We start from the raw sequence: 19,183 nt of genomic DNA on the forward strand, positions 1-19,183 counted from the left end.
GAAATCGAAACATTTTTTATAAGTCAAAACGACAATTTATAAAAAAACAAAATATTATCTCCAAAATATGAATATTCTAAATCTAGATACATCTAACATGATAAATTAATTTTTACGGTTTTAGGCAACCTTTTGGGGGACAGCGGGATCCGACTGGTCAAATTGGGAAATCACATCATCCCAATTATTGAATTGTTTGGTGCAGATAGTTTCTTGTTTTAACGATTTTTCATCTATACTGTTCATATCTTCATTAATATACTCAAATTCCTTGCAAAAATTAATTCTATCAATATCCTGTGTCTTGAATTCAATAGGATTTTTATCAATAGTTTGGCTTGCAACTTCGGGGGGACTTTGAGGAGGTGGAATAAAGTAAGGTATTTTTCCAACAATCCAATCATTAAGTATAATTTTTGCAGTTGTAATTAAGTCGATTTCCCCTCCACGTAAAACCTTTCCGAGTCTTTTCCCAACCATAGTTAAGAATTCATCAGAATTATTCCAATTATCTGTGCCTTTTAAATTATATTTTTCCTTAATATGCCTTTCTTTAACAATACTCAATAGTTGTTTGATATATATGCACGGGTCGGAAAGCTTCTCAGGTCTGATTGCTCCTCTCAATACCACATTATAACTTGATGCATTTTCTGGTGGAACAATCCCGGGGCAATCAATTAGGTATATTCTGTGTGTCAAGTGAATATACTGCCAAATTTTTGTTTCCCCCGCAATAGGAGCAACTCTGCAAACTTTACTCCCTCTTAAAGTATTGATTATACTAGACTTTCCAACATTTGGATAACCAACAAAACCAACGCTGACATGTTTTTTATCATTTAATAAGGATGCATATTGTCTTAAAACATGAAATAAAGTTCTTTTTCCAAATGAATTTGTAATGCTTGAATGAAATGCAATTGTTGGTCTAATAGATCCATAGAAAGTAATCCACTTACTAACTACCCATTTAGGAATTAAGTCAACCTTATTTAATACAAATAAAATATATTTATGTTTGTATTCTCTAGATATATATTCCTCCAAATATTTGCATCTTGTTCCTTCGGGATCCCTTGAATCCAAAACATGAATAATTATATCAGAGCTATCAATAACCTTGTATAGTTCTTGCCAAATTCTCCTTGACGTTCCTTTTTTCAATACTGAGTCATCATTAATTAAATCGAATCCAGTAAATTCACCTGTTTTTTCATGGTAAAAATCATTAAATTTAGAACCATTTTGTTGCTCTTGATTGTAACTATTATGAGTTTTTTCGATGTTACTAGCTAATTCGCCCAAGCTATCAAACTGAAAGATGATTTTGGGTTTCTTTCTTCTTTCATGCCCTTGGCCAAAAGTTCGATTATATGGTTCTAAATTCAACAAATTAATTTTACCTTGACTAGGTTTCTCCAAATTAGAATTATTATTGTTTAAAAGAGAAGTTGGAAGTTTAGATCTTTTTAATACAACAGAGAAAGGATCGGATGATACCTTGGAAGCTTCTTCACGAAATGTTTCCAATTTATTCTGAGTAATTACTCTTGTATTTCCAAACCATTTCCTATCTGGCTCGATTCTCACCATAGTTCCTGAAGGTCGATCATTTTTTTCTAATTTGCCCCTTTCATTGTACATATTTAGCCTATTTATTGTATTTTTTGTTCTATAAAAACCATTTTTCTTGTTTTCTCCCAACTTTCTATCTGGATTGGTTGATGCTGAACTTTTTGAAATTGCAGTCACATTCTTTGAATTTTTTAGCGAACGCGTAGCTTTTATACGTTCAATACCACAACTTAACCTCTTAGTTTTTTTTGACATGTTATAATTAACCCGATATTTCTACTATTGAATTGTTGTATCTTTAGTCAAGCATGACCGCTTCTGAGAATTAAGTAAATTGTTTTTTCAAAAGGCGCGTAAAATTAAAATTGAATTACATAAAGTTGATGTTATGAATAAAAGATGTTACTATATATTCTTTCAGAAGTAATGTAACTAATTAAAATAAATTTACTGCAATAACTTTATTCATTTAAATCTTCAATAATTACCATTCCCTCTATTACATCAGTATCAATGATATGTATGATTGTATCCCAATCTAGTTCATTATTTCTATTTTTCGAATTATTATTTGAATTAATAGACCCTTTTTTTATGTTAGAATTTTGAGTTTTGTGCTTTACTATCAAACTAAAGCTTTCGTTGTCACTACATTCGTCCAATTCTGATGAGCTGTTTTTCCTAATACTTGAATTCTTTTTTACCGAATTTTTTAATCCTATTGAAATATTTGATTTAATCTTGCTTTTGTTATTTTCAATTTCAGAATTGATTTTCTTAGGATTACTTGTTTTAGATTGTTCATTTCCCATATGTTTTAGATTATTTTACACCTAAAGTTAATAAAATAGCATGAAAGTGCTGCGGAGTGCATGCAAAAAAAAAAAAAAAATTGTATATATATACGTAATAGGAACACATTGAAGTAATTTTATTAAAAATTTATAGCATAAACTAATATTTGATAATAATTCATTTTTTAAAGAATTACTTTATTACTATCATCTTTGTAAATCGTCCATTAAAATTTCTTTAATATTAGCATTTATTGTGTTACCTTTTCTCCTAACGTCTTCAAAAATAGAGAAATCTTCTGAAACATTAGGAATCGACATGTTTGTAGAGTCAATTCCTTGGCAAAAGAAGCAGCAGCTTATTCTGTTTGATTTCATACTTTTGAATATAATTGAGCCGTCGCTGCTTTGTACGTCCTGCTTCAATTGATCACAATCAAATCCAGTTTCAGTGTCAATAATAAGATCCCCAAACTCAAAATCAAGAAATTTAGATATATCAAAACTACTAATTGTAAATGGTGGCCTTGCCATAGTAGGTAAAAACCACTTCCATGAAAACCTTGAGCCAAAAACTTGGATAAATAAGGAGTATGCACTTTTCTTTTTACTATATAAATACTCTTGCTTTAAATGTTCAATTCCAGTTGTATTATTAATAATACAGATGATTTGATCAACAAACATCGCTATACAAAAAATTCCAAATATCAGGCTTTCAATAACTACAGTAAATCCGAGTATGAACGATGCTGGAGTGACGGTACAGTCAAAGTAGGGTACTTCATTTGCTCCTCGGCTAAAATTTAATAATTCAGTGCTAGAGCTTAAAAGCTGATAATCTAGATAAGAGCCATTAATATCGCTTGAATTTGGTATAGGGTACGAAATACATTTATAAAAACGAAGGCAAATAATTATTAGCGAATAAGTGCAAAAAAAGATTATATAAGCCAAAAATAACAAAAAATGTTTTTGATTATTTATTCCAACACAGTTATTAATCCAGGGGCAGTGGTGGTCCATTTTAAATATGCACCTCTTGCAAACTGAGCAATGGTGTGTTCTTGGAGGTTTTAAATTATTACATTTTGTGCATGAACGAATAGAAATAGTTTGAGTCTGAAGTTCAATTGGTAATAGAATTTCGCCCTTATCACCATTATTTGGTATCACTCCGGGATCAGTTGTGCTACATGATAAGTGACAAAGTGAACAAATTATATATATAGAGTTACAAAGTATTAAATTAACTATAAATAAAATATATTCTCCCGAATCAAGCAAGTTCTTTATAAAAAAGAAATTTAATATCAAAGCTGAATATAATAGTAGGAGTTCTGTAAGAATCATACATAATATTCCGCAAAGGTCATAAACAAACCAATTTGGTCTTGGAAAAATGTTCATTATTCCATTATAGCTGTTCCCATATAGATAATTTGAAAGTTATTTTGGAGTCTTTAAGGACTGAAATTAACAGAATTTTAACAATTTACTTGCATTCAAGTATAACATGGCCGCCTCAAATAACGTTAAATATCGCCGAACTCACCGCCACCGAACAACAACGCACCGGACGTGAATCACAGAGCGAAACGAGAGAGAATCGCCCAAGTCCATTCGAATGCAAAATAAATGATTAAGTACCTAAGGCACTAAGCTAATATTCTATTTCAAATAAAAATCCAAGTACGGAAGTTTGCGTTGGCATGTATTACAAAGCTCTAGTATATCAAAGTTTAGAATACACGACTTTGCACCAAAAAACTCGTATGTAATTAATAAGTAGAATATATGCACAACTTTCAAATGAATTTAAAAATTGCCTAGATTAAACTAACAGGGTTTAACTTCGAGGGTCTTTAGGCACAAAAGCAGTCGAAAGTCACCTTATTAATTCTTGGAGTTAAAATAGGGTAACAGTAACTCAACATATGCCATACACAAGTTACTTATGAGCTGCCATGTTTAATGGCTTTGCTACAGTTCCTTCTCTAAATCCGTTCTTAAAGCGTCTAGCCATGGTCTTTAGGTGTCTCATTCTACCAGTTCCAGTTGTTCTACGTCTCTTTGCCTTTTGACCCCAGTTATATGACCTCATTTTTGCAGATGGATAACCACATGAAGCACATCGCTTTTTCTGAACCATATAAGATCTTTGACCGCAGCGACGGCATAAGAAATGAGTCTTGCCATGGTGCTTACCACGACTACCTGTACCTTTTCCTGCCTTACCCATGTTTCTCAAACTACTTTAACTTGATATATTACAGTCCTACTCTTAATAGTGAGAAGTCCTGGACAGATATCACTTTTATTCGAATTAATGATCTAGCAAAGAAAACTGTCTTAATAACGCAAGGTTTACGTCTATAGGTAGCGAAGACAAATTAACGTAATATTACACTAAATTGCGCCCTTTAGTTAACATTTATTTGGTTTAATAATGGACAAGACAATATAAAGTGAGCGAACTATTATTTTTTAGTCCGTCATTACTTTTAGGGAATAGTCGTACACGTCTTCTAAGCGGGGAAAAAGGCTAAGCTGTAAACTCAAAAATTATTTAGGAACTAGACTACCTAAACTTGAATAATGCGCGTAAGTCTTTGCAATCTATTTAGCAATAAGTCACCTTTTTGTACAAGCTCGTTATATTGATTCATTTTCTCGTCCTTTCTGTTGCAGATAATTACTTGCTTAACTTTGTCTATTGTGCATGAGAGTTTCGAAGAAGATATGAATGTTACAATATCTTTTTCGAGAAATTTCTGGGTAACACCGAATGATTCTGCCATGCTTGAAATAGAGACAGATTCATATGGCTCCAGATATTGTATGTATGCCTTAGACCTGACTATTCTTAAATAGTACTTATAGTGACGATTAAAATAACAGTCTCTCTGCAGTATATAGATGACGCTGATTAATCTTTCGAAGAATTGACGGTACTTTCCATAATAAAAACCTTCAATGAACTCAAGTAAAAACTTGTTGTCTGGTTGAAGTGCAATTTTTAAAATATCGGGACTAGTTAACAACTTTGATTTGACAGTTCTCCTGTCGATGGAAATGATTGACGAAACTATTGTATAAAAAATCAGACGGTCAAATGAAATCAGTTCAACAGCTGTAAATGTAGTTAGTGAATCTAGAAATAATTCTGAAGCAGCGGAAAAATTTCTGGTTATAAGACAAAATAATGCTTTGTAAACTTTAAATCTGTTTTTCCTCTCCCAGTCACTAGTTATTTTGAAAAGATCTTCTGCTCTCTTTATGTACTTGCCAATTAAATTTAGGTCATTCCAAAAGAAGCCTATTCTAATTCCAAGAAAAAGCAACTCCAACTTAAATCCACCTACAGTTTTCTCAATGGCGATTTCTAATTCTTGTAAACTTTTTTCCTTGGAGCCAATTCTGGAATAAAATACTAATTTTTTATATTGGCAATTTCTTACCTCTAAATCACCATAGTTCTCCTTTGCATCTTCGATTTTTTCATTAATCTCATTTAGTTCACTGTTATTATTTTCTATTAGTATATTCAAAAACTTTTCGTCATGATCCATCATTCTAATATCTTTACTAAGAATTTTAAAAAGTGGGGCCATGTTATTTTTTTTAACGCATGAAAGAATTTCATTTTTTATTGATTCCTTCTCCTCAGATTTACAATATTTTGAATCAAGTAGATAAATATTCTCCGAAAGTTTTAGATCAGGAACTGTTTGTAATAGCTCCTCAGGATTCATAGATAAATCTAACACTTGTTTTGACCTTTTTCCAATGCCCATATCAGCTCTTCAAATTATTAACTTAGAAATTCCAGAGGATGGTCTAACAATTTTGTTCTTTTTTTGATGTATAATTTATGGAAGTTATTTCTACCCCTCAAAATTAATTGTTCGGCGGCATATATAGCGGCCGTTTTTTAAATTATACTTATTTTACGTTAAATGAAAGTTTTAACACATTTCTTGGTTAATTTAAAGGCAATGCGATGATCCAGTCTAAATATAACTGAATGGTCGATTATTACCATTTACCGAATTCCATTTTTCTTAAGGCGAACTTTGATAGATAATGACATACTTCATATTTACTAATCAAATTGGTATTTAGATATTGTAAATCTTATTAAAAAAATTCAAAAATCCAATCATTCCTAAACTCTCATTCGTAATTATTTGATAATAAAAATCTTGTGAGAATGAATAAAACGATTTCTTCTGATAATCTTAAGGACGCAGTGAGAAAGTGGCATGCAAAGAGAAAGAAGGACTCTAATAACCAAACAAGTAGTGAAAATACAACATTAGAGTCTGAAGGTACAGTTAGCACAAAGAAACATGACATTCGGCACATTACAACATTGAACCACAATAACTCTATTGAGCCAAATCAATTATCTCATGCAAATGAACAAAAAAGACCCAGATCGACTGTAATAGAGAACAACATTAAATACATTTTTGATGGGCCATTATCTTTTGATACTATAATGGCTTTGAAAAAGAAAAAGTCAAACATTACCTTTGATAATAGTGAGAAAATACTCATAAATAGTCCCAATATTGAACAAAATGTCACTAAGGGCACAACGGCTCTGTACTGTACACACCAAACTAACAACTCCCCTCTAATAGAAAATTTTAAGGACGAAGTTAATATTATATATTCAAAATCTATAGATGTTATTCAGAATTTTTTCAAGGGCAACTCAATTCTAGAGGTAATTAATTTATTGGAATACGTTTTAAACTTTTTATCATTTAGTATTCAAGAATTGATCAGTAGATATACAAAAATCTATAATATTGGCAGATCTGAAAAATCATTGAGTGCCTGTATTAACTTTATTTTACATAAATCTAACTTAAAAGATGATCAGTTTGATGAAATCTCATTAGAATTTCTCGCCAAATATCCTGAAGTTTTTGAATCGCTTAAAACATTGACCAAGATCGAGGAATTAGGTGATGCAACGCCTAGCGAAATAAGCGATCACATTCTTAAGTTTAACTCACAGATAGATAAAATTTATAACCTACTATTAAATAGGTAGATTAAAGTATTGATCTTCTTAAACTTAAACCCCTACTGAGCACCCTTTAAAATATTTGATAATGATTGTATTGAACAGATTATAGTGACAGCTTGTTTTGCCTTACATACGACGATTAGGTAATATATCAGCTCCGTGTATGAAAAAACTATTCTACACCTTTCGAAATCTGAGCGTAAAATTCTTTGAGGAGATCGAATAGTCTTTTTGAGTAAAACTTTTAACTCAAGAGGAAGAAAGCTGTTGTGAACCAATTCTGTCATTTCAAATTTAACAATTCCGCATAATTTAAATACGTAGCTCCAGATCGAGGATCTTATAGGATTTGTCGTAGGAACTTTATATATGTCGCATATAGTTGTGATGCTCTTATTGCAATTATATAAAAGAATATCCAATTCGTCCTTAATACACTTTGAACATTCGCCTGAGTAAATCGATAATATAGACCAGGCCGTTTCAGAGTAGAATTCATATTCTAGCATTTGAATCGAAAAACTATTAAGCATGCTCATAAAGTGTGAATTCTTATCTGCAAAACATCCATTTTTCGTCAATTCTTTGTTTTTCTTTAACTCAAAATTCTTTCCATAATCTTGAATATCCAATTTTTTGTTGTATTCTAATTTGCTTATAATTAAATTAGGGTCTTCTGCACCAATAGAGCTGTTTAGATGTTTGAATCTTCCAGATAAAGAATTAAACTGTAGTTTTGGTCTAGAATTCATTACAGAGGAAAGAAGAACTCTATCAGCTTTGTGTTTATCTGAGTTTGATCTGAATAGAGAGATTTCGTCTTTACTAATACCTAAAATATCGCCTTGGGGTGGAAAGTGATTAAGTAAATCTTTTATTCGAATTAACGTTGAAGTTTCTCCTTCATATTTTTGTCTCAAATTATAGTTGTTAGTCAGATCTTTTTTATTATCATTAAAATTGTTAATGTTATTTGGAGTATAATCTTGCAAGGGTTCACTTAACCAGATTTTATTTTCTGAAAAAAAGGGCGTTTTCTCTGAATTGAAATAATCTTTCCCCTCCCTAATCAATTTTCTTTTGCTTTTTATACCATTTGAGTTATCTGCCATCCATTTTAAATCTATAAAAGAGAGCACTTCTGAAAATAGCTTAGAGTTGTAGATCTTGTTTAAATTAAAGATTGGAAGCTTTAAAAAACCTAATTTTGGTATTGAGATGTTCGTGTTTGTACTTGAAGTTAAATTAATATTTTTCGCACGAAGAGTAAAATTTCTTTTTTCTTTTTCCACATCTATATATTCCGATAAAATTTCTTTATAGTATGATGTTGTTAAAGCGTCTGGATTTGAATTTTCATGAATAAAATTAGATAAGATTATCTTTCGATATTCGAAACAATCTTTCATGGTAGTTGGACTTGGTTTGTAGCATGTGTTTCCATCACAATTAGCCCCTTCCAATGGATCTGGACCAAGTTCCCAATGGTCCATAGATGTTATTCCGAATGAACATGATAGCTGTGATATTGATTGTATTGTTGTAACAATACATAAAATGTGGCATAACTCTGTTATTGTCCAAACTTGAGTGTCTGAAACTTCTCCTATCAGATGATTCATAAGTTCATTCGAAACATAGGCAGGTTCGAATGTAATGCATTTTAGAAATTCGAAAAGCGTGAAGAATTTAACTGGTAGAAATTCTGATGGATTTTCTAACCATTCAATTGGGCCATTGTTAAATATATACATTTGCATTTCTAATTTGATAATATAATCGTTGTCATACAAGGATGAACATAATATTCCAATAAAGTGACGATAGTGTAATGGTAAGGCACCATAGTTTTGATCTTCCATATTTACTTTGTAAGATTTAAGTAGCGCTTTTGCATACTCAGGAAGTATGTAAGTAATTCTAAATACAGATGGAATTCTCCCATAAAACGTATCAAAAACCTCTTTCCAAAAGGTTTCATTTCCATCTGAATAAAACATATTGTCAGAGAAAAACCCAGGGCTACCAGGAACTAAATGCTCTGGAGAAATGAATCTTCCACAAGGAAGGCAATATTGGTTATTTTCCTGGTTATTTGATGTAAATATTTTGATTGCTTCTCTAATTGAAATATTGCTTCCTCCCAAGGTGATATTAAACAACAAATCTGGATGTATATCTTTTATTTTTGTGTAAAATAGTGTTTCATTATACTCTGTTGATAATTTCTTTGAATCTTCATCTTTTCTTAGGCCAATTGACCATGTATCGTTCAAACCATTCATAATTGATTGCCAACAATTGGAAATAGATTCTCGAATATCTGAATAAGGATTTAGGCAAGTTGATAAACGAAGAAGAATACATAAAGATTGTTCATATTTCCAGTAACTCGTTTCTCCATTTAGCAATATTTGTTTTTGTATGACGCTGATTTTGTTTTCTATGTATCTTCGAACATCGTTTGTTTTTAGTCTTCCCCAGCTAGTAATATCTAAAAAACTATTAACAAATTCCTTGTAATTTACTAAAAGAAGGGATATTAGAAAGTCGTTATCCATTTTAGGGCACTAGTTTTGTGCAGGTATCATTTTCATTAATTATACGCTTATAAAAAAAATAGATGGTGGCTTACCGCCGAAGCAAACTATTTAGGCATTAGAGATTATTCTGCTAATCCAAGACTATATTCATTAAAAGCCCAAACACTTATAATGAAGCTATTAAAAATTCAACAGTAAAATCTAGAATCTAATGTGTTACTGTGAATATTATTACAATGAAAATTATGGAATGAGCCAAGACCTCCAGTTCCATTTATATTTTTATTTACTTCTGCATTATTTATTAGATTATTTCCCAGTCCTGATTCAACTTGGGAGTTGCATTGTGTATTGTTAGAGATTAGGTTCTGATGGCTCTGCCTTCCTAATTGTCTCTGAAGAAGTTGTTCATTGCATTTATCAACAATAAACGATAAAACTACGGATGGAAGTGTCTCCAATCCATTCATGGAACCATCAGAGGCAAATTTTGCACAGACAGGCAGCGTTGTCAAGCCACTAAATGATGATGGGAAGTATGAGATTGTGATGTAAGAGAGATTTTGTGAAATTTCTGTACATGGATGAGAAGTTCTGTTTTCTTTAAATGAAGTGGGCTGTTGCTGATCACGCCACTGATCCATTTTAAACGGATATCCAAGTGAAAAACTTGAAATTTGTGCTGAGTTATTAGGATGGGAAATACCTGCATTCAAAGTTCTAAAATTCTCATGTGCTCCGGATATATACTGATTGTCACATTTTAATTGTATGCCACTTTGGATATATCCACCATGAAAAGCATCAAGTTTTGAATTTTCTGAACTTAGGGAAATAGATAAATCGTCTTTTAACTGGCTATTAAAATAGCCAAAACCATGATCAGCATGTGTATTAGCTCCACTTTTACCTGAAATAATTTTTGATAAATTCCTTCTTCTTGACCATCTCTGTCTATCTGCAACTCTACAAGGTTCACATGATCTCATATGAGGTGTTGCATCACGCTTGTGGCATCTCCAGCAAAGTTTTGGGTCGCCTCTACGTCTCCTTACCATATTACTCTCTTTATCAACTGTTCTAAATTTGTCAGAATTAACCTTTTCTATCAAATTACTTTCCGTATAGGATAGTAAATTAGGGCTTTGGGAGGTTTCTGCATATTGATTTTCAATTTTAAACTGGCTTTGGTCTTTTAATAAACAATCTATTATGATTGACTTTGAAGTTTCTTCCTGAGAAAACGGAATTGATTCCTGTATTTTTTTATGACTTGTATTACCTCTGGGTATTTCAGGAAATTTTGAACTATATTCAGAAGCGTTAACTTCTTCCGAAACATTATTTGTATTGAAGTTGCACTTGGAACTACTGTGACTGTAATTTACATTTCCGTTTACGTTCACATTCACGTTTACGTTTAGCTTATTGCTAGTATTTTGAATATTTGTATTCAAAATTTTAGGAGAGTTGCTTAAATTACCAGACGTTTCATTCCAGTTGCAAGACTCTTCATCAAAAGATAAAATCATATCAGAGTTAATATATATTTCGGGAATTTGTATCCCTTCCATATGATTGTCTTTATGAGACCTTATTAACTTTCAATTATTAAATAACTATTAAAGTTCAAGCACATAGGATATCTAAATTTGTCTTATACTAAAACAGCTTAAGTCTTCAGAAGTCTGCCAGTTATATTGAACATCTCTAATTATTTGAAAATATTCCGAATTTTTAAATAAGGAATTTTCTAACAAAAATTTCCCTCGTAAAAAATTGGCTCCAAAAAATTGTCCCTCGCAGCCATATTGAATAATTACAAAAAACACATGGTATATTACTTAAATTTAAGAAAAGCAATATAACTAAGGTAAATTTAGCTAATATATCAAGATGATGCAAAGTGAAGGTAAGTTTAACTCACCTTAACCACATTTTCTAAGTTAATTATCTTTAGACTGTAGTGATGTTGCGTTTACCACAACAAATAATCCCTATTTAAGACTCTTTAATGCATATATTGAAAAAACAACGGTCTACCCTAAATTTAGATGGGGATTTTTATTTATTTTGGTCAACATTTTTGCATTTAGAGTATATTATTGCCAAGGTATGTTATAATGACACTAAGTAGAATAAAAGCACTTTGGTTTATTAATAATAAAATACTAACTATATTATATGTTTATTTGGCTTACTCTATTAACCACACTAATGATAGGTTTTTTTATAGTTACATATGGTCTTTCTATTTATCTATTAAATTTATTCATTGGGTTTTTGTCGCCGCAAATTGATCCAGAAGAAGAAGGTATGGTTCTTCCCATACATGACAGCCACGAGTTTAGACCATTCGAAAGAAGGCTCCCAGAATTTAAGTTTTGGATATCTGCAACCAAAGCAACTATAATATCAATACTGCTAACATTTTTTGAAGTATTTGACCTACCCGTTTTCTGGCCTATACTTCTAATTTACTTTATTTTTCTTTTCATTTTAACAATGAGACAACAAATTCAGGTAAGTAAAAGTAATATAAGTACTGTTACAATGTTAAAATGTCAACTAATATCTTTAGCACATGATAAAATATCGTTATGTTCCTTTCTCATGGGGGAAACAGACGTACGGAGATATTACAAAGGGGAGATTATCGACAAATAAGAAAACAGGCCTGGGAGGAATAGGTTTGGTTTTAATAGGTGACAAGTAATATATCAATTAATACTATTTTTGTTTTTTCAAATTTCTAATTTTAACAAGTTTACATAAAGGGGATATGCGCCAATAGTAAATTTTATAGTCATTAGAACAATAAACTTCTAGATGAACCAATTTATAAGATTATTCATAGATAATATTTATTTGAATTATTGTTTTATTTAATGGGCAAATCAACATTATTTGCTCTTCCTCCTATTCCTGCCGGACTATATGAGGAGTTAATTTCCGGACCAGTCATTCAAAGTAGTGTTGCAGAGTTTGCTTTTAAGAAAAAGATAGAACCCGTTGGTGAAGCATTTTTTTATAGGTATGAAGGGAGAGAGTTAAATAAAATTGATTCTTTAAAAGAAGACATTAAAATTGAAGATCCAACTATTAATAACATTTATTCCCAAGATGAAGGTAAAAAAAAATCTAAAAAAATATTCCGAAACAAATCTGGAAACAAACTTGCCAAAGGCGTTTTATCATTAGCGCGACTGAAAGAACTAGTAGAAGAAAAAGAAACTCTCTATGAAAAATTAGGGTTGGATGAAAATGTTGGTATTAAAGAAATTAAGCAGGCGTACAGAAAGCTTGCACTTTCATACCATCCTGATAAAAATAAAGAAAACAGTTCAGATGCAAGGTCTGAGGAATTTCTTAAAATTCAGGAAGCATATGAAATATTGAGCGATAAGAATCTGAGACATACATACGATTCTGCACTGCCATTTGACGATACAATACCAAGTATTTACGTTAATGAAAATAATGACTTCCACAAGTTTAAAAACTTCTTTTCACCTATTTTTCACAGAAATTCAAGATGGTCAATTATAAAACCAGTCCCTGATATAGGAAATGCTGACGATAAAATTGAAGTTGTTGAAAATTTTTACGAATTTTGGCGAGGGTTTCAATCAAATAGAGACTTTAGCATCTATGAAGAGCATGAGTTAAATCATGCAGAATGTAGAGAAGAAAAAAGATGGATGGAACGACAAAATTCCAAGATTCGCTCGAAATATATTAGAAATGAAATTTCTAGAATTAATAAGCTTGTTGATCTCGCGTACAAAAATGATCCAAGGATTAAAGAACACTTTGAAAATTTTAACAAAAGAAAAGAAGAGGAAATTAGGAAGAAACTAGAAGAGAAGAAAATTGCGGAAGAGAAAAAACGTTTAATGGACGAAAATTTTAAAAAAAAAGCGATTGAATTAAAGTCAGCGATTAAATCATTGCGAGTTTCAATAAGGAACAAGATGAAGAATATTTCTGACCTAAATGTGTTTTTTGGTAAATTTCAAGAAGAAGATTTTTCAGGTTATCTGAAAGTTATCGAGAATTTTAATTGGATTGGTGACTTTTTGAAAAATATGCATTTAAACGAAGTAAGTCAAATTTATTCTATTGAGAAAATTAGTTTTAAGCAATGGGAAGAATGGTTCCTTAAATTAGACCATTTTCAACTCAAACAGTTAGACAATTTTTTGGATAAATGGACTGAAGTCTTTGGCAAGAATTGTAACGATGATTATTTGAAAAAATTATATTTTATTTTTTCTATTAAAATCCTCGGTATAAACTATTTGAACTCGGATAAGTCTTTAAAACCTATCAACAAAACTGATCAAAGCAATATGGTTAATTTTTCTAGCAAATGTTTAAGTACATATAATGAGAATTCATCTTCTGAATGGACGGTTTCAGAAATGAGCCTGCTCGCAAAAGCTCTCCAAAAATATCCAGGTGGTTACAAAAATAGGTGGGATATAATTTCAGAATACCTTAAAAATACAAAGACAAAGGAACAGATATTAACAAAAGTTAAGGAGCTATCAGAGTCCGAGAAATTAGCAAAGCTTTCCAATGAAGTCAAAGAAAAGTCAGCATTTGACACATTTATTCAGTCAAACAAAGGCGTTTTGAAAAAATTTGACAGCACTCCTGACGTCAGGGATTATGTGGGCACCTCAGTTATAAATAACAGTGCAAATGCTAATGTTGTTCATCCGAACAAAGGAACTGATTTTTGGACTAAAGATCAGCAATGCTCATTAGAGAAAGCATTGAAACAATATCCTTCTTCTTTACCTCCAAGTGAAAGGTGGGAGTTAATTTCTTCTTGTATCCCAGGAAAAGATTCATCGCAATGTTTTGCCAGATACAAATTAATAAGAGAGCGAATATTAAAAAAACAAAAGTAATACTTTTGAAAATGCCAAAATATATATAAAGTCATTCATTCTTATTTTTGTCTGTAAGTAATAATATTGGCGATGGTTTCGATGTTGGTAGTGGAGATAAGAAACTATTATAGATCTTTCTTGTCGGAGTAGAACTATTAACTTTAGCTTTATTAGATTTATCATCAACTGATTCAATTAAAACATTAGGAATTGAAGAGTTTCTATGTTTACTTAACACTGTGCCTTTCTTAATACCACTTTCTGAAATTGATTTACTGGAGAGGACTCTTCCAGGTAATGAATTTCTTACCTTATTGTTTGCAATCTTGAATTGCAACGAAGAAATATAATTTTCAAATCTACTTCTGGCAAACTTTATATTAGAATGAAAAGAATGTCCAACCGACCCGAGAAATCGAGAATTAAAGCTTTTTGTTTCTAGAGCGTTAATCACTGCATTTGTAATACCTCCAGTTATATTATTCGAATGTTGTAATTGACTATTGTGAAGTATTCCACGGTAGTGCTCACTTTGATAGTTTCTTGCAATGGTTGCTGCTTGAATAAAAGTATTTGCCAGTATTGAAGGGCTGCAAATCTCATGTGAGTTATTATAACAGTTGTTATCTTGGTATAATTTGTTGCTAACCTTGGGTGAATTCACGGTTAAACCAAAAAATGATAATTTAGAATCATGAAATAACGTATCAGAATCTTCCAGTTCATTTGAATATGTTTCATTTTGACGACATATAAATTTTTTAGTCTTGTTTTCATTAGAATCGCCTTCTCCTTGTTTAACACTAATTAAACCATCGTCCAAATAGTTCTCTTTTTCCTTATTGTACCTTTCAAAAACACTAAGCATCGAATTACTATTCAACCCAGTACCATTGACTTTATTGGCAAAATTTTCAAAATCAATCTCTATGTATAGAGACTTTTTAAAATAAATGTATGCACCATAAAAAGTAAGTATAACAATTGAAGTAGAAAAGAGTGATGTAAAGATTCCAAACTCCTTTTCAAAATATTTCCATAAATAGTGCAAAAAAAAATATGATAAAATCGATAGGAATGGAGTTAGAAAAATCATAGTTGCATATTAATATTTTATACTAATTAATAATGAAAAAGAATTCTTATATCTTCTTATAGACGATATTTCAAATATTAGCATGTATTACATCAAAAAATATGAATCTTTCAATTTATTCTTCCATTAATTTAAAATTTACACCTATCTAGGCGCAAAACACAAAAAAAAATTGAAATTTAGAAATTCAGAATTTGCATTTAGGTTTTTATCCATATAATTGATTGGAAATATTACACGAAATAACTGTGATGTCGTCAACAGATGTGTTATTTGTAGAATTCAACCAAAAATTTTGACATTTTTTTACCGCAGAATCAAGCTCTTTTTGAATACAAAGTTTGTTATAATCTATGTTCACCTCGTCTGAATACTTGAGAAACCCGTCGGTTGCTAAAATAACTTTCATAGAATTCCCTTTTTCTACTTTCATTTCCCATACTTCAGGCTTGTTTGAAATCCCAATAACTCTTCCATCCGAGTCTCCTAAACTTCTTGTTATAGAGAAAAGTTGTTTTTTTTCTTCTATACGATTTAAAGAAAACCTGTTATTTTCATTGATAATGGCCCCGTTGCTAATTATTCTTTCTTTTTCACTAATGTTGCTCAGATCGTGTCTCGGGGTTGAATAAATTGTATTTCCTGTTTTTGAATCTACTATAATACCACCTGAGCTTCCTAACTGTACCATGATTATTCTATCGGATTCAATTATTGTGAAAGTAGCGCTTGTACCAGATGTTCCAAAAGAGTCTTCTTTTTCTAAATAACTTTGTATAGCTTCAAATATTTTTATAATAGAAATAATGATTTTTTCTTGATTAAGTTTTTGTAGCGAATCGAGATTGTAATCACAAGAAATATCTGAAATTCTGTTATCTTCTTCAGATTGGAGAGTTTTACCCAAAAAAATATGTTGTATTCCCTTTATAATTTTTTGCCTTACAATTGCAGCGACCTTATGCCCATATCGTCCGTGCCCATCAAAAACCCCAATAATTAAACTATTATTAATTAACTTTGCAATGCAAAAGTCATCTTGATTTACCATACTTTTATTTACTCTTTTACCTTTTACGCATACAAAGCTAATTCCCATTTCTCTAAGGATGTTCTTGGCTAATTCTTCACCAGGTTTCCAAATACATTTCTTTTTAGAAAAAACTTCATTCACATCATTAGAGTAGTCTCCGCCAACATATAGTTTGAATGAATCCTCATCCATTTCTCTATTATTGCTTTTATTGCTTCTAGATTTAACTTTGAGTGGCGGAAGGGACTCTCTACCTTGTAGTGAAATACTGGAAAATTTTATCATTTCTTTGTGAAATAACTCCAATTTTAATCTTAACATTTGGTTTTCTCCTTCTTTACATATAATTGTTTCCTTTAATTCAGATATCTGTTTTTTTAATTCCCTGTTTTCCTCGTATATGCTTTTTTCGTTGCATATTGCAGATTCTCCCATTTGTTTTGCTTCTATTATTCCCTTAGAAATCGATCCAGAAGAAAGCCCACATTTTGAATTTCCATTTTTCTCATCAAGATTCAAAAATGGGCCAACAAATTGTTTTGAGCATTCTTCTAATGATCTTTCAGTGTTCAACTCAAGTTTCGAGTTTTGGATTTCTTTCAAATTAATATTCCCTCTTACCGGACTGGGTGATCTCGAAATTCTTCCTGCTCTTCTATGAATAAAACTTGCAAGATTAGTCATTTGAGGTCCTAGACTAGAATTTAGTCTATTCCATCCGCTTATCGTTGAGGATTGCTTACTTGGCCCAATGATGTAGCTAGGAGATGGGGTCGAATTTTTTGCAGACAAAGTTAATAGACGGCCACATAATGGTAGCCTTCCTTTGTAGGAAATATTCTGATCCGGAGAATTGTACATATGCACTATTCAATTATTATGGTAACTTAAAAATAATACATTTCTCTTTGATAATTGACCTCATTGACTTAAATGACTTTTTCACACAAGACAAAACGTCAACGAGGTCGGTTATTAGACTAATAAGTGGGGAATCAAATGTAAACAATTAATAGATGTAAATATAATTAAATGTAAATTATTCAGAATTAGAACTATTCATGTTGGTATTTGAATCTTCAGGAGCTATTCCATATTTTTTTATTACTTCTCCTAATAACCTTAATGAATAAGAGAATTTTACAAACTCCTCTATTGTTACTTTTAACCTGAAATCCATGAGTAGCAGCGCATCTACCTCCAACCTAGATAATTCAGATTCTGAAACGCCTCCAACATGTGCATAGTGGGCATTTGGTAAAAACTTGTCGTCGTATAACTTAACCGAAATGACTAAAGTAGCTAGCATAAAGCGATGTGCGCTTTTTAAGTCAAAAATATATGATGGGTTATTGTCAATTATTCTTTTAATATATATCAACATTAACACAAATAAAGATGGACTACATAAGAAGTATTCGGAAAGTCTTGCAAAATAATCTTTAATAGAAATTGAGGGCTTAACCGTCGAATCAAATAAAGTACAAAACCCACTATTTTCTTTTCTTGTAGGTAAGCACTGCAAAATAAGCATAATATCATTCATCGTCCTTCCAAAGGAATATCTGTCCATCAAAACTGAATCATGGAGGCTAATTGTTTTATTTTCAGAGGTGTAATCTTTGGGAAAAAGGTGTAACACATCTAAAAGATTTAATTCTTCGTCTACTTCCTTATTTTCAAAAACTTTATAATCTTCGACTATATCGCTTAACCTTATTCTGTCTAGAATAGTATAAGCATTATATTCAGCATTTATAACTTTTAATAAAAAGTTTATATCTCCCATAATTAAATCATTTAAAACACCATATTTCGACTTTTTAAGGCCATTCTCATCATTAATCATTATCTTTCTACGCGTTAAGTGATCAGGGTATAAATTACTATCATCAGAGAAACATAGGCGATTTTTTAATTCAAGGGCTGATTCTTTTGGAATTTTACTATTTGGAATGGCACTAGCTTCAGAGTAGCCTTTCATAATTCGCTAATAAATGCAATTAACTTATTAAATAGAAAAGGTCAAAAAATGTTTTTTCTGAATATATAATTCAGTTCCTTTCAACAATATTATTAATTCATCTAATCATTGTAATTAGTCGAAAAGCTTGGATTAATTGTTTGGAAAGTAAGACTAATCGCGCGAAAACTTGGCTTTTAAAAACTAACGTAATTATTCTCTATGTAAAAC

The 19,183-nt window shown here is 31.1% G+C and overlaps 13 protein-coding genes across 13 annotated transcripts; 3 read left to right on the forward strand and 10 right to left on the reverse strand.

The window, feature by feature from the left end:
• Positions 1-120: 120 nt before the first annotated feature.
• ELE39_001965 (GTpase) lies at positions 121-1,833 on the reverse strand (the record flags this gene model as incomplete). The annotated part of the gene is made up of 1 exon (XM_067345688.1): positions 121-1,833. The coding sequence occupies one exon, from the start codon at positions 1,831-1,833 to the stop codon at positions 121-123; it is 1,713 nt and encodes a 570-aa protein (XP_067199576.1).
• Positions 1,834-2,039: 206 nt separating this feature from the next.
• Positions 2,040-2,390, reverse strand: ELE39_001966 (uncharacterized protein; the record flags this gene model as incomplete). Its single annotated transcript, XM_067345689.1, has 1 exon — positions 2,040-2,390. One exon carries the CDS (start codon positions 2,388-2,390, stop codon positions 2,040-2,042), a length of 351 nt encoding a protein of 116 aa, XP_067199577.1.
• A 189-nt stretch (positions 2,391-2,579) lies between these two features.
• On the reverse strand, positions 2,580-3,782 carry ELE39_001968 (DHHC family palmitoyl transferase fused to a KOW domain; the record flags this gene model as incomplete). The annotated part of the gene is made up of 1 exon (XM_067345691.1): positions 2,580-3,782. One exon carries the CDS (start codon positions 3,780-3,782, stop codon positions 2,580-2,582), a length of 1,203 nt encoding a protein of 400 aa, XP_067199579.1.
• Positions 3,783-4,323: 541 nt separating this feature from the next.
• Positions 4,324-4,614, reverse strand: ELE39_001969 (60S ribosomal L37; the record flags this gene model as incomplete). The annotated part of the gene is made up of 1 exon (XM_067345692.1): positions 4,324-4,614. The coding sequence occupies one exon, from the start codon at positions 4,612-4,614 to the stop codon at positions 4,324-4,326; it is 291 nt and encodes a 96-aa protein (XP_067199580.1).
• A 343-nt stretch (positions 4,615-4,957) lies between these two features.
• ELE39_001970 (proteasome regulatory subunit Rpn7 26S proteasome subunit 6) lies at positions 4,958-6,169 on the reverse strand (the record flags this gene model as incomplete). Its single annotated transcript, XM_067345693.1, has 1 exon — positions 4,958-6,169. The coding sequence occupies one exon, from the start codon at positions 6,167-6,169 to the stop codon at positions 4,958-4,960; it is 1,212 nt and encodes a 403-aa protein (XP_067199581.1).
• A 416-nt stretch (positions 6,170-6,585) lies between these two features.
• ELE39_001971 (uncharacterized protein) lies at positions 6,586-7,440 on the forward strand (the record flags this gene model as incomplete). Its single annotated transcript, XM_067345694.1, has 1 exon — positions 6,586-7,440. The coding sequence occupies one exon, from the start codon at positions 6,586-6,588 to the stop codon at positions 7,438-7,440; it is 855 nt and encodes a 284-aa protein (XP_067199582.1).
• Positions 7,441-7,472: 32 nt separating this feature from the next.
• ELE39_001972 (uncharacterized protein) lies at positions 7,473-9,977 on the reverse strand (the record flags this gene model as incomplete). The annotated part of the gene is made up of 1 exon (XM_067345695.1): positions 7,473-9,977. One exon carries the CDS (start codon positions 9,975-9,977, stop codon positions 7,473-7,475), a length of 2,505 nt encoding a protein of 834 aa, XP_067199583.1.
• A 170-nt stretch (positions 9,978-10,147) lies between these two features.
• Positions 10,148-11,533, reverse strand: ELE39_001973 (uncharacterized protein; the record flags this gene model as incomplete). The annotated part of the gene is made up of 1 exon (XM_067345696.1): positions 10,148-11,533. The coding sequence occupies one exon, from the start codon at positions 11,531-11,533 to the stop codon at positions 10,148-10,150; it is 1,386 nt and encodes a 461-aa protein (XP_067199584.1).
• Positions 11,534-11,855: 322 nt separating this feature from the next.
• On the forward strand, positions 11,856-12,675 carry ELE39_001974 (integral membrane; the record flags this gene model as incomplete). Its single annotated transcript, XM_067345697.1, has 4 exons — positions 11,856-11,871; positions 11,920-12,072; positions 12,196-12,482; positions 12,541-12,675. 4 exons carry the CDS (start codon positions 11,856-11,858, stop codon positions 12,673-12,675), a joined length of 591 nt encoding a protein of 196 aa, XP_067199585.1.
• Positions 12,676-12,847: 172 nt separating this feature from the next.
• ELE39_001975 (zuotin related factor-1 like with a DNAJ domain at the N-terminus and 2 SANT domains) lies at positions 12,848-14,878 on the forward strand (the record flags this gene model as incomplete). Its single annotated transcript, XM_067345698.1, has 1 exon — positions 12,848-14,878. One exon carries the CDS (start codon positions 12,848-12,850, stop codon positions 14,876-14,878), a length of 2,031 nt encoding a protein of 676 aa, XP_067199586.1.
• Positions 14,879-14,909: 31 nt separating this feature from the next.
• On the reverse strand, positions 14,910-15,956 carry ELE39_001976 (uncharacterized protein; the record flags this gene model as incomplete). The annotated part of the gene is made up of 1 exon (XM_067345699.1): positions 14,910-15,956. One exon carries the CDS (start codon positions 15,954-15,956, stop codon positions 14,910-14,912), a length of 1,047 nt encoding a protein of 348 aa, XP_067199587.1.
• Positions 15,957-16,164: 208 nt separating this feature from the next.
• Positions 16,165-17,850, reverse strand: ELE39_001977 (pp2c phosphatase 2C; the record flags this gene model as incomplete). Its single annotated transcript, XM_067345700.1, has 1 exon — positions 16,165-17,850. The coding sequence occupies one exon, from the start codon at positions 17,848-17,850 to the stop codon at positions 16,165-16,167; it is 1,686 nt and encodes a 561-aa protein (XP_067199588.1).
• A 178-nt stretch (positions 17,851-18,028) lies between these two features.
• On the reverse strand, positions 18,029-18,973 carry ELE39_001979 (cyclin 6 pcl7; the record flags this gene model as incomplete). Its single annotated transcript, XM_067345702.1, has 1 exon — positions 18,029-18,973. The coding sequence occupies one exon, from the start codon at positions 18,971-18,973 to the stop codon at positions 18,029-18,031; it is 945 nt and encodes a 314-aa protein (XP_067199590.1).
• Between the last annotated feature and the right edge of the window lie 210 nt (positions 18,974-19,183).

This window comes from Cryptosporidium sp. chipmunk genotype I (assembly GCF_004936735.1).
Source record: "Cryptosporidium sp. chipmunk genotype I strain 37763 chromosome Unknown contig_2, whole genome shotgun sequence".
Classification (NCBI taxonomy): domain Eukaryota; phylum Apicomplexa; class Conoidasida; order Eucoccidiorida; family Cryptosporidiidae; genus Cryptosporidium; species Cryptosporidium sp. chipmunk genotype I.